Genomic DNA, 26288 nt, shown 5'->3' with positions numbered 1-26288 from the left:
AAACTCTTTGCAGTCCCACAGATTGTACGTAGAATTCTCAAGGCAAGAATACTGGAGTGAGTTGCCATTTACTTCTCCAGGGGATCTTCCAGACCCAGGGATCGAACGTGGGTCTCCTGCATAGAAGGCAGATTCTTTACTGTCTGAACCACCAGGGGAGCCTCTGGACAAAAGCTCTTCTTATCATAGGTAGTGGTGATTTGTCCTGATAATTAGGTTGCAAAGGCCCTTGGACAGATGTAGAGAGGTGTGCTGGTGGAGTCTAGGCCAGGCCACATTGCTAGCCACACGGTCTTAGGAGACCCAGTTGCTCTCCGTGGGCATCTGTATCCTCCTCTCAAAATGAGGATTAAAAACTGTTGCCCTGCCTACCTTCCAGAGATACTATGATCAGAAAAGGCGAGAAACCACACAAGCCTTCTGTGTTTTAAATTCCATCCAGTTCAAATATTTGTAATTGTACTCAGCCAAAGAGCATGTAAAACTTTAAAAAAAAAATTCATTACTTTGTTTTTATAAACTGAGAAATTTGCCATGACTAAGGAAATTGGCTGGGAAAAATTCACATCTTGTTTTGATCAATTACAGGAGGTATCGATCCAGAATGGAACTGGCACCAGGTCTTTACACTGAATTCAAATGGTACTTCTTAGCCTGTGGAGAGCCTTTTCTTAATTATATAAAATGAAAAAGTTGGAAAAGAATTCTTTAGGCCTGATAGCTTGGTAGTAGTACTTGATAGTTGGTAGTGGTGCTTATTAATCTTGGGTATACATTAGAATCACCTTGGGAGTTTTAGGGCCATACTAATGCACCAAAACCAATTTTTTAAAATATACATATTTAATGACTTATTTATTTATTTTTGGCTGCACTGGGTCTTTATTGCTGCCTGTAAGCTTTCTTTGGTTGCGGCGAGCAGGGGCTACTCTAGTTATGGTACCTGGATTTCTTGTAGTGATGCCTTTTCTTGCTGAAGAGCACAGGCTCTAGGGCATGTGGGCTCAGTAGTTGAGGCACACAGACTTAGTTGCCCTATGGCATGTGGAAGTTTCCCGGACCAGAAAACCCACGTCCCCTGCATTGACAGGGATAATTAACCACTGGACCATCAGGGAAGTCCAATACCAGTTATATTGCTTGTGGTAGGGTACAGGGATTTTTGTTAAAGTTCCCAAGTAATTCTAATAAGCAGTAAGGTCTATAGGTACATGAAAGTGTGATATGAGAAAGCTAAAATGGGGGAGTGGCTAAGGTGTAGAGTTTGAAGACCCTGAGCTCACCTTTTCCCTTGGGCACAGCAAAATTACAACTATTTGCAGGGCACTGTTGATGAGAAAGACCTGAGATCTAGCAGAAATGGTCTTCTACAACTCGAGATGTAAAGAAGGAACCACAACAAGATAGCTAGGAGGGGTGGAGTCACAGGATAGTCAAGATCCCCAGGTGGGTGACCCTCAAACAGGAGGATATCTACAATTGCAGAGGTTTCCCCAAGGAGCGAGCAGCCCAAGCCCCACATTGGGCTCCTCAACCTGGGAGTCTTGCACCAGGGAGACAAGACACTGGAACATTTGGCTTTGGAGGCCAGTAGGGCTTGCTTTCAGAAGAGACAGAGAGCTGTAGGAAAGACACTCCACCCTCAAAGGGTGTACAAAATCACACCAAGTCTGACAGACAAGCAAAAGCTAACAGTTTAGAACCATGAAACTAGCTCTGTAAGAAATGTTAAAAAGGACTTCTCTAAGCAGAAAAGGTCACAACTAAAAATATGAAAAGGAAAAAACCTCATTGGTAAAGGCAAATGTACAGTGAAGATGCTTTGATTATGCTGACAAAGGTCCATATAGTCAAAGCATCTTCACTGTACATTTGCCTTTACCAATGAGATTTTTTTCTTTTCATTATTATTATTATTTGGTACAGTGAAGATAATAAATCAGAATAAAGCTAGAGGAAGGTTAAAAGACAAAAGCAATAAAATCACTTATGTCTACAATAAGTAGTTAAGGGATAAACAAAACAAAAAGATGTAAAATGTTATGTCAAAAACAATAAATGTCGGGGGGGACTGTGGAAGAGTAAAAACACAGGTTGTTAAACACACTGAAATTTGAGATCAGCAACTTAAAATAATAACATACATATAAAGATTGCTATATATAAACCTCATGTTAACCACAAACCCAAAATCTATAACAAATACACACAGAAAAGAAAGGAATCTAAACATAATACTAAAGATCATCATCAAATCATAAGGAAGAGAGCAAAAGAAGAAGAAAGGAACAGAAGAGAACTACAAAAACAACCCTCAAATTAACAAAATGGCAATAAGTACATACCACTCCCGGGTATTTCTCCAAAGAAAATGAACACACGAAGTGGAAAAGATGTTTACCCCTGTGTTCACTGTGGCATTATTTACATTAGCCAAGATATGGAAGCAACCTAAGTGCTCACCAACAGATGAATGGATGAAGATGTGGTGTATATAAATACAATGGAATATTACTCAGCCATAAAGAGGAATGAAATCTTACCATTATTGACGATATGGATGGATCTAGAGGGTATTATGTTAAATGAAGTATGTCAGACAGGGAAAGACAAATCCTGTATGATTTCACTTATATGTTGAATCTAAAAAACAAATGAACAAAGACAACAAAACAGAAACAGATATAGAAGACAAAAAAGTGGTTGCCAGAGGGGAGGAGACCCAGTAGAGGAGAGAGAAGTAAGGGAAATTAAGAGGTACAAATTTGCAGTTGCAAAATAACTGAGTCAGGCATGAAATGTGCAGCATGGGGAAAATAGTCAATAATATGTAATATCTTTGTATGGTGACAGATGGTAACTAGACTTACTTTTGAAATGTATAGAAATATTGAATCACCATATTCTATAACAGGAACTAACATAGTGTTTTCTGTCAATTATACTTCAAAAACAAACAACTCATAGAAAAGAGATTAGATTTGTGTTTACCAGAGGCGGGCGGTGGGAGGAAGGGGAATTCCACGAAGGCCCTCAGAAGATACAAACTTCCATTTATAGGACAAATAAGGGGATACAATGTACAACATAATAAATATATACAACATTGTCATATGAAAATTAAGAGAGTAAAATCTAAAAGTTCTCATCACAGGGAAAAATACTTTTTTGTATTTTAAAAAATTTGTATCTGTATGAGATGATGAATGCTTATTAAATGTATTGTAATCACCTCACGATGTGTTTAAGTCAAATCATTATGCTGTATACCTTAAACTTACATAGTGATGTATGTCAATTATATCTCAATAAAACTGGAAAAAAACAAGGAAAAAGCTAGGAAGACACTATCTAATTGAAACGTAATGTGAGTCACAAAATTTTAACTTGAACTTTTGTAATAACCACTATTTTAATAATATATTATATATAACCAACATATCCAAAATATAATTACTTCAACATGTAACCAATATAAATAAGAATGAGGTTATAAATAACTAAGAACCAAGTTATAACTATAGTTATAACTAATTAGTTATTATAAATAAGTAAGAACTAAAGAGCCTCTTGATGAAAGTGAAAGAGGAGACTGAAAAAGTTGGCTTAAAGCTCAACATTCAGAAAACTAAGATCATGGCATCCGGTCCCATCACTTCATGGCAAATAGATGGGGAAACAGTGGAAACAGTGGCTGACTTTATTTTTGGGGGGGCTCCAAAATCACTGCAGATGGTGATTGCAGCCATGAAATTAAAAGACGCTTACTCCTTGGAAGGAAAGTTATGACCAACCTAGACAGCATATTAAAAAGTAGAGACATTACTTTGCCAACAAAGGTCTGTCTAGTCAAGGCTATGGTTTTCCCAGTGGTCAGGTATGGGTGTGAGAGTTGGACCATAAAGAAAGCTGAATGCCGAAGAATTGATGCTTTTGAACTGTGGTGTTGGAGAAGACTCTTGAGAGTCCCTTGGACTGCAAGGAGATCCAACCAGTCCATCCTAAAGAAGATCAGTCCTGGGTGTTCACTGGAAGGACTGATGCTGAAGCTGAAACTTTAATACTTTGGCCACCTGATGCGAAGAGCTGACTCATTTGAAAAGACCCTGATGCTGAAAGATGGAAGGCAGGAGGAGAAGGGGACGACAGAGGTTGAGATGGTTGGATGGCATCACTGACTCAATGGACATGAGTTTGGGTAAACTCCAGAAGTTGGTGATGGACAGGGAGGCCTGGCGTGCTGGTTCATGAACCTGGCCTGGTTCATGGGATCGCAAAGAGCAGGACACTATTGAGTGACTGAACTGAACTGAACTGACTAAAGAATGAGGTATTTTACATTTTTTATACTAAGTCTTCAAAATCTGCTGTGTATTTTATTCTTTTAAAAATATTTATTTGGCTGAACTGAGTCTTAATTGCAGCATGTGGGATCTTGTTCCCTGACCAGGGATCAAACACAGGCCCCCTGCGTTAGCAGCGTGGAGTCTTATTAGCCACTGGACCACCATTTTATTCTTCAGAGCACATATCAATTGAGACGAAGCAGGCTAGCTACAATTGAAGTGGCCAATGGCTATTGTTTGAGGTAGTATGGAGCTAGAATATATAAGCATTTTTCCTAATAATTCATTGGATTATGGTACTAGTAATTGCTAGAATTTCTAAATCTTACAAAAACAATTAGAATACATGTATTGCTTTTATTGTTGTTTTTACACTTACAAGTTTAAATCTAAAACAAAGTTGTTATAAGACTATCAGTTTTCATCATATAGGTTTTACGGATAGGTAAAATAAAGGTTTTATATTTACATATCTTTACAGATATGTTTTGCATATGCTTTTTCTTTTGCATATATATTTTCTTTATTTCTAAATTGTTTATATTTTTGCTACTATTATAATGGGGGAAAGAGTTCAACTGCTTATTAAACTATTAATTTTGTGATATTAGCTTGGACCTGAGTTCCCTTGTTAATTTTAAGTGTTTGAGGTTCTCCATGTTTTAAGACATTATGCCCTATTGCCTGCAAATGAAGATAATTTTATTTCCTTCCCAATACTTAAATCTTTTATTTCTGTTTCAGATCTGACTGTATTGGCAAGAACTTCTAAAACAACATTAATAATAACATCACTATAGGTATGCTTGTTCTTTTTTTAAAAGTGTTCATTTAAAAAAATAAATAAATAAAAGTGTTCATTTTAATGAGGATATCTTTAAATGTTTCATTGTTAAAGAATGTGTATGCCAGGACTCACAAAAACACAGTGGTCCCTGGCGGTCCAGTGACTCTGTATTTCCACTGATGGGTGGGGAACTAAGATCCCCTGGGCCACACAGTGTGGCCAAAAAGAAAAAAAATTGTGTGTGTCTGAGAGAAATACTCTCAAAAGAAACATTTGGTTATTTGTAACTTTCTAAAACATTTATTAAATTTTTTATTTTGAGATAGTTATAGATTGCAAACACAAGTTTGCAAAGACAGTAAAGAAGTCTGTATTTACCCTCCACCCAAGTTTACCAATGGTTACATCTTGTGTAACTTACCAATATCAAAATTAGAAAATCCACATTGGCACAATGTATGTGTGCATTATTCTACAGTCTACAGAATACAGCGATTTCATTCTGTTGTCGTTTTACTTTATTGCCACTTACTTTTTTAGTTGAAGGATATTTGCTTTATAGAATTTTGTGGTTTTCTGTCATACAGCAAGAATCAGCCATAGGTACACCCATGTCCCCTCCCTCCCGAACCTCCCTTCCTTCTCGCTCCACATCCCACCCTTCTAGATTGTCACAGAGCCCCAAAATACATAGCCAATGGGAATTTGCTGTTGTCATTTTATCAATTTGTGTAACCACCGTTGCAATCAAGATACAAACCATTTCATCACTACAAAGATCTCCTTCATGCCACTCCTTTATCCACATCTGTGCCCTTCCCATCACCATCCTTCACCTCTGGCAACCACTGATCAGTTCTCCATGTCTGTAAGTTAAAAAATTTGACAATGTTATGGGATTAGATAATGTGATCTTTTCAGATTGGCTTTTTTTTTCCACTCACAATAATGCCTTGAGATCTATTCAATTGTTATATATCAACAGTGTGTTCCTGCTTATTACTAACTGTATTCCATGGTATAGATGTACCACAGTTTTTAAAACAATTCAACTACTACAGGATAATTTGTCTGTTTCCAGTCTGGTTTTTTGTTCAATCACCCAGTCATGTCCAACTCTTTGTGACCACATGGACTGCAGCATGCCAAGCTTCCCTGTCCTTCATCCTCTCCCAGGGCTTGGGCAAACTCATGTCCATTGAGTCAGTGATACTATCCAATCACCTTGTCCTCTGCCGTCCCCTTCTCCTGCCTTCAGTCTTTCCCAGCATCAGGGTCTTTTCCAGTGAGTCAGCTCTTCGCATCAGGTGGCCAAAGTATTGGAGCTTCAGCTTCAGCATCAGTCCTTCCAATGAATATTCAGAATTGATTTCCTTTAGGATTGACTGGTTTGATCTCTTTGCAGCCCAAGGGACTCTCCAGTTTGGGGCTATTACCAAAAGTTGCTATGAACAATCACATACAAGTTTTCATGTGGACATGTTTCATTTTTTCTGGGATATTCAGGAATGAGAATGCTGGGACATCTGGTAAGTGAATGCAAAGTTTTTTAAGAAACTGCCAAACTGTCTTCCAGGATGACTATACCATTTCACATTCCCACTAGCAATTTGTGAGAGAGACAGTTTCTCTGCACACTCACCAGCATTTGAATTGTCACTATTTTTCATTTAGATTCTAACATATTTTTTTAAATGAGTGATGGTTTTCTGAAATACATCTTCTGATATTTATTGAGTTATGTATACATACATAATTCCATTGTATCTCTTATTGGATCTGTTGGTGAATTGCATTATTTTACCCATAAATATACATATGTATTTTTCCCTCTCAACAATGATGCATTTTACTTTTTGGGGGAGTAAGAGAGAAAAAGCAGGGTCCCACTGGAGTTTCCAAAGAGTATGAAACTAGTCATATAGGATGGGAAGGCCCCCAAGATTCTTTTTTTTTTACTGATTTCTATAATCTAATGAAAATATGACATATGTAAGTGCCTAATACATTTGTTGTTCAGTTGCTAAGCTGTGTCTGACTCTTTGTGACTCCATGAACTGCAGCATGCCAGGCTTAACACATAGTATTCAACAAATGTCAATTGCCTTTTCTGGCAGACTTCTCCACAGGCTAAGTTGTACCTGGACATAATCATCTTTCTCCTTTCAGGGAATGAAGGTCACCTAGAAAACTAGGCAACTGAAAGTGCAGCACAGTTTGGGTAATGCAGTTGGCTGGCTGACTCAGTGCATGGTCTGTCTCCCGATCTTCCCCACTCCATTGGGTCGGGGAGGGGTCAAGAGTACAGTTTCCCCAGTGTTTGTGCAGGGCCCTAGCCAGCCTGTCATAGATTCCATGCGGAGGGCTGTGGGCTGCAACGCTCTAGTGCACAGTCCTCTCTTTTCGATGTTGACAATTGTACAAAAAAAAAAGCAGACATGCATGCTGGCTTCACCAGCTGTCTTCAGGATCTCAGTAGCCTTGCTGTGCTCAACATTCTGGAAATCCACATCATTCACAGCTAGAACTTGGGCCCCTTCCTGAAGTCCTGCTCATGTACATCAGAGTCAAGAATCACCTTGGAGATGAAAATGCCTTGCTGGGAGGCCCTTCCTACTCAGATGTGAAATCCCAACTGAGCCCAGAGGGCTTTTTCAGTGTGACCATTTGGGGCAGAAATTGCGGCAACTCATTGTAGTCTGCGTGGTAGACCCTCTCACGAGGAGGAATCCATGCGGGAAATCCACTAGGTAGTCATTGGAAGGAATCTGGCTGTTTATCTCTAACAAGACTCCACGAGCAGGCCTCAGCCACTTCAGGGTTGGCTCACTGCCAATTCTACAGATAGGTTTTCTTTCTTTCTTTTTTAAAAGCTATTTACTTATTTATTTTTGGCCACAGTTTGTGGGATCTTAATTCTCTGACCAGGGATCAAACCTGTAGAAGCACTGAGTCTTATCCACTGGACCATCATGGAAGTCCCTATAAATAGGTTTTAAATGGTAAAAAATCAAATAATACAAAAAGGAACACAGGAAAAAGTAAATCTCTTCCTACTGCTGTCACTAAAACAATCACTTTAATCTTTTTCTTGTGTTTTCATCTAGGGACTGTAACATATATATGTATATAATGTAAATATACATATATATATTCCAGTTTTATAAAGATAAAATCAACATATAACACTGTGTAAGTTTAACAAGTACAATGTGCTGATCTGATATACTTACACATTGTGAAATGATTACCACAGTTCAGTTGGTTAATACCTCCATCACCTTTCATATTTACCAATTCTTTTTTGTGGTGAGAATATGTAAACTCTAGTCTCTTAGCAACTTTCAAATATATAATCCAGTACTGTTAACTCTAATCACCATGCTGTATATTAGATCCCCAGAACTAATTCATCTTATATAATAACTGGATTAATTGTATCCTTTGACCAACATCTCCCCACTTCCCCCATCCTCCAGCCCCTTGCAACCACCATTCTACTGTTTCTATGAGTTTGGCTTTTTTAGATTCTACATATAAGTGATATTAAGCCATATCTGTCCTTCTCTGTATGACATTTCACTTACATAATACCTTCAAGATCTAACCATGTTGTCACAAATGGTAGAATTTCCTTCTTTTTCATGGCTAAAATTTTAAAATACATACATCTCACAACTTTTATTCATTCATCCATAGATGGACAGTTTAGGTTGTTTGCATATCTTGATTATTGTGAATAATGCTGCAAGGAACATCAGAGTGCAGGTATCTCTTTGAGATCCTGATTTCATTTCCTTCGAGTATATATCAGAAGTGGGATTGCTGGATTATAAGATAATTCTAAGGAATCACCATACTGTTTTCCATAGTGACTATACAAATTTAAATCCCCACCAATGCACAAAGGTTTCCTTTTCTCCACACCCTCACCAACACTTGTTATTTCTTGTCTTCTTGATGCTAGCCATCCTAACAGGTGTGAGGTGTTATTTCATTGTGATGTTGATTTACATTTCCCTGATAATTAGTGATGTTGACCATCTTGGCCACTTGTATATCTTCTTTGTCCATGGAATTCTCCAAGCAAGAATACTATAATTGGTAGCCATTCCTTTCTCCAGGGGATCTTCCCAACTCAGGGATCGAACTTGGGTCTTCTGCATTGCAGGCAGAATCTTTACAGTCTGAGCCACCAGGGAAGTCCATATCTTCTTTGGAAAATGTCTGTTCAGTTTTTCTGCCTATTTTTAATTTCTTTTGGTTATCGACTTGTAGGAGCTCCTTATATATTTTAGATATTAACCTTTTATCAGATATATGATTTGCAAATATTTTCTTCCATTCTATAGGTTGCCTTTTCACTTAATTGACTGTTTCTTTGCAGAAGCTTTTATTTTGATGTACTCTTGTTTATTTTTGCTTTTGATGCTTATGCATTCGATGTCATCTAAAAAACCATTGCCAAATCCAGTGTCAAGGAGCTTCTTTCTTTCTTTCTTTCTTTTTTTTTTTTTTTAAGGAGCTTCTTTCTTATGTTCTCTTCAGGTTTTATGATTTCAGGTCTTATGATTGAGTCTTTAATCCATTTGAGTTAATTTTTGTGAGTGGTTTAAGACAGGGGTCCAATTTCTTTCTTCTGGGGTGACTATCCAGTTTTTGCATTTACTGAAGAGACTGTTCTTTACCCACTGAGTATTCTTGACTCCCTTGTCAAATATTAGTTGACAGTTTATGTGAGGGTTTATTTCTGGGCTCTCAATTCTGTTCCATTGTTTTTTGTGTCATTTTAATGGCAGTACCATACTGTTTTAATTACTGTAGCTTTGTAAGATAGTTTGAAATCAGAATGTGTGATCCATTCAGCTTTGTTCTTCTTTCACAGGATTACTTCAGCTACTCAGGGTCTTTTGTGGTACCATATGAATTTTTGGATTATTTTTTCTATTTCTGTGAAAAATGCTATTGGAATTTTGATAGGGATTGCACTGAATCTATATATAGCTTTGAGTACTGTGGACATTTTAACAGTATTAATTCTTCTGATCCATGACCAGGATATCTGTCCATTTATTTGTGTTTTCAGTTTTCTTTTGTCAAAATCTTATAGTTTCCAGTGCACAGATCTTTCACAACACTGGTTAAATTTATTCCTCTGTATTTTATTGCTTTTGACGTTACTGTGAATGGAAGTGTTTTATTTCTTTTTCAGACATTTTGTTGTTAGTATATAGAATTGCACTGATTTTTAAAATTTTATTGTAGTTGATTTATTTGATTTACAATGTTAATTTCAGCTATATAACAAAGTTACTCACTCATATACACACAAATATATATATATACACACACACTTTTTCATGTTCTTTTCCAGTATGGTTTATCACAGGATATTGAATATAGTTCCTTGTACCATATAGAAGGACCTTGTTGTTTATCAATCCTATACATAATAGTTTGCACCTACTAATCCCAGATTCCCAATCCTTTCTTCTACCTTGCTCCTGGAAACCACATCTACTCTCTATGTCTATGAGTCTGTTTCTGTTTGGTAAATATGTTCATTTGTGTTGCATTTTAGGTTCTACATATCAGTGATATCATATAGTATTTGTCTTTCTCTTTCTGACTTACTTTGTTAAATATGTTTTATTTTTTGGCCCAGCTGCACAGCTTATGGGATCTTAGTTTCCTGACCAGGGATCGAACCTGGGCCCTTGGCAGTTAGAGTGTAGAGCCCTAATCACTGGACCTCCAGGGAATTTCCACCGGTCATTGTTTTTTAATATTTTCACTTTTTTTTTTGATGTGGACCATTTTTAAAGTTTTTGTTGAATTAGTTACAATATTGCTGCTTCTTTTTTCTTTTTTTAATGTTTTGGGTTTTTGGACACCAGATATATGGGATCTTAGCTTCCAGACCAGGGATTGAACCTGCACCCCCTGCATTGTAAGACTAAGTCTTAACCACTGGACTGCCAGGGATTTCCCTATTTTTTTTTTTTTTTTTTTAAAGCTTTCTGCCCCTGTCTCCCTCTGGAACTACAATAATTCACAAATTATTTCTTCTGATAGTACCCCATAGATGAGGTGGGCTTTCTTTACTCTTTCTCATTCTTTTTGTTGTTGTTCTCCTCTGACTGGATAATTTCAAAATTCCTATTTTTTCTTTTTTTCAATTCTCCTAACAGATTCCTATTTTCTAACTCACAGATTCTTTCCTGTATTTGATCCATTCTGCAGTTGATGTTCTCTGTTGAAATTTTTTTTTAAAATTTCATTGTATTCTTTAGCTACAGAATTTCTTTGTGGTTCTTTCTTTTCTTTTCTTTTTTTTAAGTTTCTGGTACAGCATTATAATTTGATTGTTATTACACTGTAAAGTGATTACCTTTTAAATTATTTTTCTTATTTCTATCTGGTTAAATTCTCATTTTGTTCATAAACTGTTTTCCTGATTTCACTGAATTGTCCTTCTGAGTTTTCTTGTAGCTCATCGAGTTTCCTTAAACAGAGATATTTAGAATTATTTATTGGGTAAATTGCATATCTCCATGTTTTTGACACTGGTCACTAGAGGATTATTGTGATTTGTTGGTGGTATCATGTTTCACTGATTTTTCATGTTCCTTGAAGTTTTGAGTTGCTATCTTTCTTTGCATTTGAAAGAGCATCTCCTTTCTCTAGTTTTTACTAACTGCCCTTTTCAATGCATCCAGATTTGTATCTTTTTGCTCCAGTGGTGTGTTGGAACTTCACACCAAACCTGAACTTCCATGAAGACCCTCTTGTCTGTGAGTGAATTTCTAAGACAGTGTTTTCCATGACCTCTGGACTGTGTCTGAGAGGGGCTACAGTTGGTTCATAGGCCCCTCAAGGGTCCACAGCTGGGATCAAGGTATTGATTGAACTATATGTAGGTAAGACTCCTCTTGGGTCCCTTGGCATATGATGCTGTGTCCCACAGCTCCCATAAAAGCACTCCTTTCTGTGGATGAATGCCATATTGTTGTTGAAGATGGAACACAGATAATCAGCCATGATGTACCCTATATGTTAATAGTAGCATATCACATACACAGTTCTGCATTTTGCATTTCACTTAATATCTCAGAGACTATTCTGCACCAGTACATAGAGATCTATCTCATTCTTTTAAACAGCTGTATAGCATCCTATTTTAGGAGTATGGCATAATTCAACCCACTTAAAAAACTGGGGTGTAATTGACATACGACATTGTGTCAGTTCCAGGTGTATAGCATAATGATTCAATATTTGTATGTATTGTAAAACATCACCACAATATATGTAGTTAACATCTGTCACCATACAAACCCATTTTTTGGGGGATAGACACTTAGGTTGTTTTTGGTCTTTTGTAACTATTGAATACTCTATTGCAGTGAATATGCTATTATGTCTTTGTGCTCCTGTGTGAGCATTAATGTAGGATAAATTTCTAGTAGTGGAATTGCTAGGGCAAAGATACATGTATTAAAAAAAACACACTTAAATTAGAATAGCTGTTGCCAAATTGCCTTAAAAAAGACAACCGTTTTATAGTCCCACCAACAACAAACAAGAATGTCTTTCTTTACAATGTGCACTTTTGTCAGTCTGATACTAAAACATCTTACCTTATTTTAAATATGCATTTTACCTCTCCTATGAGGTGGTTGAATATTTTTTCATTTGTTTAAAAGTATTTTCTGTGAACTGAGTGTTCATGTTCTTTGCCCATTTAATACATTCTTTTAAATTAATGTTTAACAACAAAGACACTGCTTTCCCCTTGTGATTTGCTCGAGTCTCCTCAAAGGCAGGAGGCCCTCTGAGGCAGGTGTTCAAGGTCCTCCGCTATCACACGACTCCCTCTTTTCATCTCATATGGGCCTCCGTCCCCAACGCTACTGTCTGTTCCCAAGGAAGGGTACCTTTATGGTTTCCTCATATCTCACACCCCTCCCACAATCCCATGTTTGCTCTCCCATCCCTCCTCTCAGCGGCGCTCTCTTCTCAGTCAAATCTCAGTGAGACAGTCCTGCAGGGTCCAGCTGAATTCCACCTGTCTGGGATGCCTTTCCTTCTCTCTTTTCACCACTGTGCGTGGCTTGTGGGATCTTAGTTCCCCGACCAGGCATCAAATTTGAGCCTGCAGCGGTGAAAGCATGGAGCCCTAACCACTGGACCACCAGGGAATTCCCTCTTTTTTTTAAAAATTAATTTTTATTGGAGTACAGTTGATTTACAATGTTATGTTAGCTTCTACTGTATAGCCAAGCGAGTTAGTTATACATATATACATTCTTTTTAGATTCTTTTCCCATATAGGTCATTACAAGAGTATTGAGTAGAGTTCCCTGTGCTATAATGTAGGTTTTTATTGCCTGCTGAGTCACTTCAGTTGTATCCAACTCTTTGCAACCCCGTGGACTGTAGCCCTCCAGGCTCCTCTGTCTGTGGGATTCTCCAGGCAAGAATACTGGAGTGGGTTGCCATGCCCTCCTCCAGGGGATCTTCCCGACTCAGGGATCGAACCAGTGTCTCCTATGTCACGTGCATTGGCAGGCAAGTTCTTTACCACTAGCACAACCAAGGTCCTTATTAGTGGGGCTCCTTTCTGAATTGAGCCTACAGTTTCACTTTTACGTGAGTTTCATCCCACCAATTACAGCCTTCCCAGAGCTATCTTCCCCTCTGTCCGCTCTCAGTGTGTAGGGCAGTCAGCATGGAGTGTGTTTGCTTCATGCACTCAACCTGCATTTATTGTATCCATCAGTCAGGCGCTGTTCCAGGAACTGGGGATACGGCAGTGAGGGTGACAGAGCAAGCGCCTCCTCTTCTCCAGCTGACATTTTACTGGTGTGTGTGTTCGATAATATACAACAAACAGGCAATAAACAAACAAGAATGTCAACTAAGTGCACAGAACTAAAGAAATCGACAGTGAGGGGTCTCCTTTAGACAGGTCAGGGGAGAGAACCCTCAGGAGATGAGATGAGAGCAAAGACCTGAACAGGAGAAGGCTTCGGCCACACAAACCAGCTTCCAGAGCCCCGACTAGAGGCCCTGCCTGGGGGTGGGTGGGGTCTGTGCTTCTAAAGATGGACGAGGTGAAGCATGGCTTTCAGCACCTATCACTTGACAAGAATTGAAGGTAGAGACCCGTAATCTCCGCATCCTCAGGGTTCCGTGTGTGGTGTGTCTGGAGAAGATCCGTACCCTCCTGCTTCATCTGCCTGCTGCAAACTTGGGAAAATGAAATCATGCCTGACCTGGGATTAACAGCACGTATAGGTGCCAGGGTCCATTTAAGAACTTCGCACCACTGCTATTTGATCTACCCCCCTAACCCATGTGGTATTTACTGCTAACTTTTTACAATGGAAGAAACCCGGGCTCGGAATATGGAAGTAACCTGTTGAGGTTTAGATGGTTTAGACAAGAAGTACAGTTCCTGGAGAGTTGTGTGGCGGGGCTCCGGTGGGCTTCACTGGGGCATTCGGGGAGTCTGCCTGTCTCAGGAGTTGGCCCGCCTCGCCCCGAAGGCGGCCCCCGCCCCGCTGCGGCCCCAGGGGCCAAGGGGCACGCGGCGGGCTGGGGGCGGGGAAGGCGCGGGGACAAAGGCCGCGGCTACCGCGCCGCGGAGGGCGGGTGCGGCGGCGAAGTCCCGCCGCGGTGCCGGGACCCGGCGAGCCCGGGCACTGGCCGCGCGCCCGCGCCGCGAAGAACCAGCGCCTGAATGGATCGCCCGGGGGCGCAGCCCGGGCCCGCGCAGGCCGAGCCCGCCGGCCCGCCGCCCGCGCCGCCCCCGCCCCCGCCCCCTCCTCCTCTCCCCGCGGCGGCTCCGCGCGCGGCGAACATGGCGGCGGCGACGGTCGGGCGGGACACTTTACCTGAGCACTGGTCCTACGGCGTGTGCCGGGACGGCCGCGTCTTCTTCATCAAGTGCGGCGCGGGAAAGCCAGGACGCGGGAGGGGGCGCGGGGCGGGGTGCGGGCCTGGCGGGCGCCCCCGGAGCGGCGGCGGCGCTAACAGGTGCACCTCTCTCTCCCCGCAGTGATCAGCTCCGCTACACGACCTGGCTGCACCCGCGCACCGGGGAGCCCGTCAACTCCGGCCACATGATCCGCTCAGGTGGGCGCCGGGCGGGAGGAGTGGGGCGCTCGGAGGGGGCGCGTGCGCTTGGGTGGCCCAAGTTTGATCGGACTTTTCTCGCGTTCCCGCAGACCTGCCCCGTGGCTGGGAGGAGGGCTTCACGGAGGAGGGCGCCAGCTACTTCATCGAGTGAGTGTTGGGGGCGCCGCGCCCGCACCTGTGCCTCGAGGGTCGGATCGGGTTTCCGACGCGCCCCCGCTCCCTCCCCCCGCGCGGGTCCCGGCGGGTTGGCGCGCACTGAGCCCTACTCCTGTGAGGTTTTTTTGTGCCTGATTTGTGTGGCGGGCTCCAGGGAGAGGCGGGATGGAGGCCGTATCTACACAGGGGGATTCCGGAGTAGGGCCCGATGCGGGCGCCGGGGGCTTCAAACCGCACCCTGGACACCGCGACTGGGCGGGATTCGGGTGCTGTTGCGATGGGACGGACACACCCCCCCACTGGGGTCTCCGGCTGCAAGGAACCTGGCGCGCGCCGGGGTTGGGGAGAGCAGAAGTAGGAGTTCTGATCCGGGTCCAGCAGCTGCGGCTTGGGAGGGAGGGAGAGAGACGGACGGTGTCTCGTCTGGGGGACTTTTCTCTTCGAGGACGCGATCTCTCGGGTGGTTGGTGGAGAGTCGGAACCGCACTCCGCACAGCTCCAAAGCAGGGGCCTGCGGGGGAGAGAGGGTGGGGAGGGGAACGGTCGGCCAATTATGTTCCTCGAAGACAATGTATATCTTCAGCCAGTGCCCAACCAGCACTTTTACTCCTGCCTTTGGTAGTCAGTCAGCTTTTCCAAAATAGCTCGGGAGCCCCAGCCGGCAGGTCCCCTAGACCTCGGTGTGCAGGAGTGAAGTCGAGGCCCAGGGAGTTCAGGCGCCCTTCCGAAGCTAACCCTAGTATAGTCTTTACTTTCTCACTCTGGGTGTGGACCTGGGTTGCAGCGTTTCTTTGCAGCCTCTTGCCTGCTCGCCGGAGAGCTGCACGAGATCAGAAACTGCGTTTGATCCTTTGCCCCAGTGCCTGGCACAGAGTAGGTACTCGGTAAATGTTTGCTCACGGAATGAATAAACTAGCCAAAGGATGGACGCGGGTGTATGTTAAGGGACTGTGAGTCAGAATTCCTTTCTTCACCAACTGAAACATTGCTAGTCAGTAGTGAGCAACATATTTGAAACTCGAATGGTCTACAATATCCCGGAGCCTCCCTCCCCGTTTTGGGGCTCTGGCAGGTGGTTGAAGTTCTGTTGTATGAGATTTATCCTAACGACCAATAGCTGTTCTGCTGTTCTACCTAACATTTGTGTCTGAGAGAGAAGTTGGGGAGCTGGTTGGTGTCAAATTGAAAAATAGTCACAACCTAAAAGTTGAGAGTTATGGTTTATTTGGTGGAAATTTTTAGGGCTTAAGCCTGGGAGGCAGCATGTCAAGTAACTCAAGAGAGAACTGCTTAGGAGGTCAGGGGAGGAGCCAGTTTTGCAACAAAGGACAGGTTGTCTGAACATCAAAAGATTATTGTTAATTAAAGAAAACCATATATCCCAAGTTAAGGAATTTAGTGTCTTCTGTGTATGGGAAGATAAGAGTGTCTGGGCTCAATGAAATCACTTTTTTCATATGCACCTCAGCTAGGATCCTGGTTTTCACATCCTGAGCTTCCTTTCCTCAAAGGCTTCTGGTCGGGAGTGGTTGTAGTCTGAGGACTGCTAGATGGTAGGTATCTCCTTCCCGAGTTTCCTTAGGGCTGTAATCACTGATGACTGTGACGTCCTCGTTTCCTGATATGGCAGGAAATATTTTATTTCTCACTGGGGCCTCAGACTTCTTGGTCAGTGGGCTTCTCTGGCTCATAACTGCATTTATTGATGTTGTGAGATTTCTCCTGTGTACCACAGATTGCTCTAGGCATTGCGACTAAGGAAGTGAATGAGGCAGACCAGTCGGGTACTCAGGGAGTTTGCAATTGAGTAGGGGAGGGGAGGAAGCAGAAAAACAAGTAAAAAGACAAACAAGAGTAATGTCAGATAATGGTAACTAGCATGCAAAAAATTAAAGTAAGATGATGTAGTAAGTAACTGGGCGGTTTGGTTGGGTTGGAGGTTAGTGTTGGAGTTCTGAATAGGTGACAACTAAGGTATAATTTAAATGACAAGAAAGATCCATCTTTGTGTTGATGAACTGGTAAAGCATTTCTAGAAGAGAGAAACTGCTGGTGAAAGGGCTTTAAGGCACAAAAGAGCTTCAAGTTTAAGGAGCAGAAAGGCCAGTGTGGCTGGAATGTGGTGCAATAAGGGAGAAAGTGGCAGGAGAAGAGGTTGAAGGATCTTAATTCCCCAACCAGGGATTGAACCTGGGTTCAGGCAACCACTGGTTGGCCAGGGAGTTACCTGATTTACATTTTCAGAATGATCGCTCTGCCTGCTCTAGTGTGGGCTGTAGGTGGACAAGTGCAGGGACAGTGGTGGGAGGCTATTGCTATAGTCCAGGCAGGAGTTGATGAAGGCCTGACTGAGGGTGGTAGGTAGCACTGGAGGTGGAGAGAAGTAGTCTTGGTGACTGGGTTGCAGTCTGTGAGAGAAAGAAAAGGGTCAGGGATGACTCCCAAGGGCTTGAGCACCTGAGTGGATGGTGCTCATGTCACTGACATAGGAAGGCTGGGAGCAGGTTTGAGGGGTGGGGGAGAGCATGAGATCTTGTTTTGCCATGTTACATTTTGTTGTGACTATATCAGTTAGTCAGATGTGTGAATCTGGGTCCGGGAGAGAGAGAGGACTGGAGATACACATTTGGGCATCATAAGGTTATTCAAGGCCTAGATTAGATGGAATCACTTAGAAAAAGAGTTTAGAGGAAAGATCACCTAAGCCTTGTGAAAGAGTAGCATTTAGAAATCGGCAAAAGAGAAGGACTGAAAAGGTAGGAGAAAGCCCAGTAGAATGAGGAGTCCCACAAGCCTAATGGACAAATCCTGAGTGAAATAAGTAGAAAAGAATACCGGGGTGAGGAAATAGTAAGTATAGGTGAATCTTTCAGGTGGTTTTGTTGCAAAGTGGAGTTGAGGAACAGAACTGGAGAGGATGTACATTTGGGGGATTCGTTGTTGTAGAGGGAGATTATAGAGCATGTTTTGTTTGGATGGGAAGGATCCAGTAGAGATGGAGAAGCAGATGATGCAAGAAAGAGATGGGACAGTTACTGGAGCAGTGTTTCCGAGATAGCGGGTGGAAGGCCATCCAGGACTTCAGTCTCATTGGTCTCAGACGGGAACCAAGCCTTTCATCCATTTGCAGAAAGGAAGAGGCTGAGTGCCAGAGCTGATATAAGGAGGTTGATAGGGTCGGTGAGAGGAGAGGTAGGTATTCCTGTCTGATAGGTTCTGCCTTTTCCATGAGGTACTAGGCAAAGTCTTGGGCTGGGGGACTTGAAGAGTGTCCCAACCTTCCTGTCTTTTGCTGACTCTTCTTCAGTAACTGGTATCAAGTCCCTGGTGATCTTCTTACAACAAGCCCTGGCTCCCTACCTGGCTCTCTAACTCCTAGGGCCTTGACTGAGTCCTCCCAGGCCCAGGGGAAAGCAATATGTGAAAGTGTCCCTGCGCTCAGAGGTGATCTATGTGGGGAAGCTAAGACCCTATGGCAGCCGGTTATATTTCCTACCTCCCCTGACAATTTCTTGAGAGACTTAAGGGTTGGCAAGTAACTGTTCTCCTTTTCCCCACATAAAAATATTCTTTCAGTCTGTTTTCTTAGATTTGCTATGAGCATTTCTGAGTGTTGTATTTTTTGTGGATCCTCTTCCAATAGGGCTCAGTTAGAGGGACGAAGCACTTGTGCAGCTGCTTGTATTTTCCCTACTGGATCCTTGTACTGGAGTATCATGTGAATTTTTTAGGATGCATCAGTAGATTTGGCAGATGTTTGAATACTTTCCAGAGAAAAATTTCTTGAAGCAGGAAACCTTGAGCTAAGGCAGGTGGATTTTAGTTTGATTTCTGCACTTTTGGTTCGTTTGGGGGTTAACTTGGGACAGAAACAAGGACTCTACTCCTGGTTCTCCTGGTTCTAGACTCCATGATGCTGGTATTCCCTGGGAAGACTTCCTGTAATCTAACACTTACTTTCTCTTAGGCAGAGACCAAGTTATGATAGTAATTGGGATAGTAGTGTCATTAACAGCATTAGCAATGGTAGTGGTAGCAATTATGTAATGCTGCTGCTGCTAAGTCGCTTCAGTCGTGTCCGACTCTGTGCGACCCCATAGACGGCAGCCCACCAGGCTGCTCCGTCCTTGGGTTTCTCCAGGCAAGAACACTGGAGTGGGCTGCCATTTCCTTCTCCAGCAATTATGTAATAGCTCCATCTTTTTGAGTCCTTGAAAAATGCCAGAAACTGTTTTTGTAACTATTATCTGATTTAATTCTCACAACAACTTGGTGAAGTAGGAACTGTTACTAGTTCCATTTTACCAACGAGGAATCTTGTATAATCCTGGGTATTCAGGTGGAAAAGGACAACTGATGTTCTTCAGTACCTTTTCTTTTTTGAAATGTTATTTATTTATTTTTGGCTGTGTGGTGTCTTCATTGGTGCCATGGAGTCATCTTTTCTTTAGTTGCAGGGACCAGGGGCTATTCTTTGTTGCAATGTGTGGGCTTTTCATTGTGGTGGCTTTTCTTGTTGCAGAGCACGGGCTGTAGGGTATGCGGGCTTCAGTAGCTGTGGCTTGCAGACTCTAGAGCACAGAGTCGATAGTTGTGGCACATGGTTTCAGTTGCTCCATGGCATGTGGGATCTTCCTGGACCAGGGATTGAACCCGAGTCTCTTGCATTGGCAGGCAGATTCTTTACCACTGAGCCACCAGGGAAGCCCCATCCAGTACCTTTTCTTATTGATCCTTCTAACAGGCCCTAGAAGCAGCAAATCATGGATTATCCTGTTTTACAGATGATGAAATTCAAGTTCGTCAAAGTTCAGTTATTTGGCTGAAGTGTTAGAGGTGGGACTAGACTGTAGGTCTTCATGGTCACCATGGTGGTGGTGGTGGCTTCTACCCCAGATCACCAGTGGGAGCTCGTGTTGATACTTGAAGCAGCCTTGTGGCATGTGTCATCACGCCAAGTCAGGCTGCCCAGGCAGGGCTCACGTGGTCACACCCCTTCTCTGTTTTGCTGGGGGTGGAGGTGCCTTGGATGGGCAGCCCTTGGTATCCTGTGCTGACTGGTGGTGCTGGTGCATGTCTCTGATGAGTAAGAAATGGGAGACATTAATTTTTTCCCCCTGCACTATATGGCTATTGGGAATCTTAGTTCCCCAACCAGAGATGGAACCCATGTGCCCTGCAGTGGAAGTGTGGAGTCCTAATCACTGGTCCACCAGGGAATTCCCCATTAACTATTACTTAGTGAAAACAGTTTGATAGACACATCCTTTTCAAACATGAAACCCATGAGGGAAAAGTTCTAGAAGAGGCTTTGGGAGCTAGAGTATTACAGTGGGCTGGTCTTCAGGGTTTCATGGAATCCTGTGAGTTGGGTTCTCCCTACAGCAGCCTTTGAATAGATCTTAAGTCAACAAGGAGGATGAATGGCACAGAGGAGGGGTCCTGGCTCCTCAGAGAGTTTCGTGCCCAGCGCAGCCCTGGGCACTGAGTAGGCATGGGTATTGAAGTAGATCAGAAGTATAGGGGAAACTGGGCAAGTTGAAGGAACAAAGCCGTCGGAAACCACGCCTGTCAAGGCTGATGCCTGGACCTCAGGCTTCTTGAAGGTTGTTGCTTGCTGTCAAGAACAGCACTGTGTGGGAACCGGGCCTCCTTTGGCTTCTTCACCTCATAACCTCATGCCGTGTGTCTGGGGAGCTGGACGTCTGTTGGTCTTTGGACCAGGCCTCCCATCCTCCCTGGTTACCAGGCTGCAGTGTCTGCTGTAACTTGGCTTCAGGATCCTGGCAGGAAGCAGCTGATTGCACAAGGTCTCTTCTAGCTCGAAGGCCCTCAGTTTTAGCTTTGGAGCTTTCCAGGGCTGTCCTCTGTAGGTGCCATTCTCCTTGTGGGTGCCCATTGGATGAAGGCTGCTTTCTCTTCCCAGCCCTTTGGACTGCAGCAGATCCCAGGGCAGGACTGGAAACCTGATTTGCAGGACCCTGTGCAAAATCAAAGTGTTTTAAAAACCACCCCCAAAAAAAGTGCCATTAAAGGTATTAAAGTACAAAGCTCCTTTCTTTGCTTCTGCAGGCTTTCCCTCCACTTGTCATGGCATTTTTTATTTGCTATCGATATTTAATGTCATTCTAAGTTTAGAAAAATAAAAAATTTAAATTCTTGGCATAAATCTTGTGGTTCCTGGCTGTATTGTGGAATATAACGTTTTCAGTGCAAACATTAGGTCTTTGACCTCACAGGCTGAGTCACCACCCTCATGCACCACTCCTAGACACCACAGGGCGAGAGTGCTGGGCTCAGAGCCCCTGGACAGCAGTGAGGAGCCCCAGCTTGGGAGCCCCTGGGCCGAGTGAGGAGCCCCTGGGCCGAGCTGGGTGCTCCAAGGTTGCTGGGAGTGGGCAATTACAAGCACCCAGCTTTTGGAGGCAGGGACTGGAGACCAGATATGAACCAAGGCTTCAGGCCTCCTTCAGAAGGATTACTCCTCTAGAATAATGCTGAATATCTAGAGTGTGTGTTTTTATTCTACAAACACAGTCTGAAATTAAAAGGAGAGAAGGGGAATTGAGGAGTGAAGGTTGAACCAGGGGTGACAGAATGTCCAGGTGGGGACCCCAGTCGGCTATAGGCACTAGGTATAGAAGGCTGTGAATACAGGATGGCCCAGGAAACTGCCCTCTTGAAGTTTAATTAAGCCGTCAGCCAAGGGAGAGTCTTCCAGGGCACCCCTAGGAAGAAATCTGTCCCGTCTGCCACGTATTCCTCCCCAGACAAACGTTGAACTTCATGGTGGTGAAATTTGTCTTGTAGCATGCCAGCCTGTTCGTTCAGGTATTTGTCATCTTTCTCGCTGAGGTATTGCTGGGGACAGCAGTCCCAGAAACTTTATTTCAAACCAGAAAACAATGGTTCCACAAAGAATGACTGGGAAATTAGCAGCTTACATCTATTTAGGAGGGAAATTCTGAAACCTCTTGTTGTTGAAGGTTAAGAAAAGGTTCTCCCAGCTTGCAAGCCTTGGCATAATCCCATACTTTATGTTTCATTTCCTGGTTGCTTTATCAAGGGTGAAAACTGGCTCATAGATTGAAATGTTAGGTTCTGTGTGAAAGGAACAAGAGCGTTGTTGTGTAGAGAGCTGGAGGAAGGATTAAGAGCCGTGATTTGTGCCATGGTCTCAAAACCAACCCAGAAAAGATCTGGGAAAACCTCTTTAAGACAAATGGTGGCAAGTGGCTTCTTAAGGCTCTTATTTTCAGAGAAAGGATGGGTGGGTGATTTGTGGTGCAGTGTGTGTGTGAAGAGGGTGGGTGTAGATCTCATTTTCTTGATATTTATGGGAGTAAATTTTGGGCTTCCTAAATGGAGGACTTTGGGAAAAGGAGCTTATTTAAGAAAGCAGTTCATGATGTGAACTGTTTGGTGATTTAGTGAGGTGCTTACTCTGGTTTTCTGTGTCTTCAGAAAAGAGCATGGGTTTGAGTCTTTTGCTCCATGTAAAACAACAGCATCTCTGCGAACTGGCAAGGTGTCTTAAGTAAATATTGGCAGAGGGAAAAACATGGGAAAATATGGTTTTGTTGTCTGTTGTTTTTAGATGAGTGTCAAAACATTTACTTCCAAAACACTGAGAAGTGTTTTGGGTTAATGATTTATTGCTTATGGAGTGCTTCATGAATATTATCAGGTGGGAGGCTCACAATTATGGCATTTTTAAGTGCAGAGATGTGGGCTCAGGGGATATAAAGTGAGTTCCTAAAGTCAAGTGCTATTAACTCAGCCTTTTCAGGGTTCATGGAAGCTGGTGGTCATGTTGTCTCAGCCCCGGGCTTCTCAGACCTTCAATCACAGCTCTAATGTCAGAGGCATGCCTGCTAAGTTGCTTCAGTTGTGTTCGACTCTGTGACCCTATGGACCAGCCCACCAGGCTCCTCTGTCCATGGGATTATCCAGGCAAGAATACTGGAGTGGGTTGCCATGCCCTCCTCCAAGGGATCTTCCTGACCCAGGGATCAAATATCTCTTATGTCTCCTGCATTGGCAGGCAGGTTCTTTACCACTAGTGCCACCGGGGAAGCCCAATGACAGAAGGGTGAAGGCCAACTCACCTGGGAGACCTGGTGGTGGATAACATCCTCAAAATGACTCTGTCCAGAAACTCAAATAGACTTTATCCTCAATTTAAGTTATTAAAACAGTCCCCTCCCATGTCTTCCGTTAAGATCAGCTCTTTTTCAGGATACATCATGTTTGGTGTGTGGCTTTGCGGTTTCCTAAACATGAACTTGTTCCTGTCGGCCTCCATAAAGACATCAGCAGCTTTTGGGACTTCAGGTCCTCTTTTGGCTGGACTGAGTTGGGCCAGGACATCTTCCTCTCTTGAATCCAGTCTCCTCACAGTCATTGGGATGCTGGCCTGGCATCAGAGTCGGTTTTTCTTTTCATTTATTTATTTATTTTTAACTGAAGGATATTTGTTTTACAGTATTGCATTGGTTTCTACCAAACATCAAACTTTTCTTGAAGCAGAGCACAGGTGGGCAACTTTATCATGCAGAAAAATGCGTAGGATTTGTTAGGTGGTGGCAACCTGTGTAAGGAGGCAGTGACTTAGTGCGTGGGCTCTGGAATCTGAGTCGTCGGATTCCGGGTCCTTCATGTACAGCTCCCTAACCCTGGCAGGTTACTACTCCCTGTAAGCCTCACTTCCTTGCTAGTAAAATGGGGATAAATGTGAGAATTATGTGAATTAATTGATAAAAGGGGTTTAGCAACTGCTTGACTCACAGTAAGTTCCAATAGATGTGAGCTTCTCTTCCGGATATCCACTCAGCTATCAGGTGAGGTAGAGACATATGTGATTTCTGAGTCCTGATCATATTTAGCCGCTGCTGCCAGAGTCTGTTACCCTTGAACTGAGATTGCCTGGCTTGGAAACCAACGATAGGACTCAGCTCAGGAATCAGTTTAGACTAATAAAAACTGCATAACCATCATGGTTATTAAAAAGATGTGCTTGCTTCAGCAGCACATGTACCAAAATTGAAATGATACAGAGAAGGTTAGCATGGCCCCTGCACAAGGATGACATGCAAATTCATGAAGTGTTCCATTTGTGAAGCAAATTTCTTTTAAAAATTACTTGCTAACAATAAAATAAAAGTAAAGAAAAAAAGATGTCCTTAAAGTATTTGCTTTTACATGTTTGACAAAAAAACTCAAAAATATCCATCTGTGTGTTCAGGGGCATAGAATACATTATTGAGAGCAGATGGGGCAAAATGTTAACAGCGGGTAAGTCAGGGTGAGGGGTATATGGACATTCTTTGTACTAGACTTGAAACTTTTCAGTAGATTTGAAATTTTTCTGAATAAAAAGTTAATTGAGAAAAACACTACATAATCTTGTCCAACAACAGCTATGCTGTCCCAAGGCCACGGGTGTCTCGTCCAGGCTGTGGGGACCCGGGGACGAAGAGCCCTGGGTAATGAGGTGTGAAGACGGCTCCTGGTTTGTCTCTCTCCTGGGCATTTAGAGGGCTGCACAGATGTCCAATCCTTAATCTGGACGGCCGCCTGGTTATCAGCTCTGACTGCTGAAGGACAGACATTGACTGGTGCTGCCTGGGCCACAGATGTCAACAGTAATCATCTCCATGGTACTTGATTGTTGAAAAGCACATTCTTTTTAGAAGCAGGTATTTTTATTATTTTATTGTCCTCATTTTACAGATCAGACAAGCATCTGAGGCACACAGTGGGAGAAGGGTTAAAAGATCTTTTCGAAGCCAGAGCGTTGGTGGGGGAGCTGGGACTTGAACCAGGGTCGTTTTGGCTACAAATGTCTGTGCTGTTTCTACCAAGGTTCAAGGTGTCTCCTGGCTCCCATCACCTTTTCTTCTGTCCCGAATTCACTCTTTTCAGCCTATTCCCCAAAACTCGTCCCCTGTACCTTCGCTTCCCTGAGGACCCTGAGGCAGAAGTCTCCCCGGGCCTCCCTCGGAAAGTCCCCCGCAGGATACAAGAGTGATGGGCCGGGTAGATGGTTCCCAGGCAGGGCAGTGGGTTGGGTCCCTGGTCCTCTGGGGGAGTAGGCCCCCTGACCTCCCTGCAGATGTCAGCTGATCGCAGCTTAGGGGCTGATGAGCCTCTTAAGCCTGCTTAGGGCCCGGCCGTCTCTTTCAGCTTCTGCCAGAAGAGCGTTTCCAACGTCACAGCCGAGGTTCTCAGGGTTTTTCAGGGGCTTTTCCTGCCAAGGCAGAGCCCTCAGCCTCGTGAGGTCTGACAGCTGGAAGTTAGCACGCAGGCCCTGCAGGGGCTGCTGGCTACCTCCTGTGCTTCCCGGGACACTGCAGTGCGGGACGGGGGGTGGGGAGAAGGTGGGAGGTGGGCAGCGTGCTGGGGGTATGAAGCGGGCAGAGATCCCGTTTCAGCCTATGCCTGGGCCCCTGGATGCATGGCTCCTCTGTTCTCGCCCCTTGGCTGAAGTAAAAGATGAGACTGTCTCCTTCCCTGGAGGCGTAGAAGCAGAGCAATGTTGTACTTAAATGTAGTAACCTGTGCAATAAGCCTGTCCTCTCCAAACCGAGTTCAGGGCATGTCCACAGAGAGAGCACCTTCCTGGGGGAGCATTTAAGCAGAGGCGGGCTGGCTTTTGACCCAGGATTCATCTAGGCTCTGATGAACATCCGCTGTAGGCCAGTGTCCTCACGGGGTGATGTGGAGTGAGATGGAGGTCCCTGTCTCCGCCCTCCAGCGCTGCCCAGTCCGAGAGAGGAGAGGAACACTGGGCAGTTTCAGTGTGGGTGACGGGGCCGGCAGCCTGAGAAGGGAGCCCTAGGGAGCATCAGGGGGTG

At 43.6% G+C, this 26288-nt stretch overlaps 1 protein-coding gene and 1 non-coding gene across 9 annotated transcripts in view; both read left to right on the top strand.

The window, feature by feature from the left end:
- Positions 1-14851: 14851 nt before the first annotated feature.
- The window catches only part of PLEKHA7 (pleckstrin homology domain containing A7), a 211352-nt gene continuing 199915 nt past the window's right edge, over positions 14852-26288 (top strand). For 3 of the 8 annotated variants that reach the window (XM_070473434.1, XM_070473429.1, XM_070473432.1), the window contains exons 1-3: positions 14853-15084; positions 15197-15273; positions 15366-15423. In XM_070473434.1, the coding sequence (XP_070329535.1) occupies positions 14879-15084; positions 15197-15273; positions 15366-15423 (341 nt within the window). In that variant the 5' untranslated portion in view covers positions 14853-14878. Of the gene's footprint in view, positions 15085-15196; positions 15274-15365; positions 15424-26288 lie in introns of those variants that run through there. The other 5 variants (XM_070473433.1, XM_070473431.1, XM_070473430.1 and 2 more) reach the window with 4 other exon arrangements.
- LOC139037305 (U6 spliceosomal RNA) lies at positions 24445-24551 on the top strand. Its single transcript, XR_011490126.1, has one exon. It is a non-coding gene; the product is annotated as a U6 spliceosomal RNA (small nuclear RNA).

This window comes from Odocoileus virginianus, chromosome 10, assembly GCF_023699985.2.
Source record: "Odocoileus virginianus isolate 20LAN1187 ecotype Illinois chromosome 10, Ovbor_1.2, whole genome shotgun sequence".
NCBI classification, from domain to species: domain Eukaryota; kingdom Metazoa; phylum Chordata; class Mammalia; order Artiodactyla; family Cervidae; genus Odocoileus; species Odocoileus virginianus.
The sequence above is the reverse complement of the archived record's forward strand: the minus strand, read 5'-3'. Positions and strand labels throughout refer to the sequence as shown.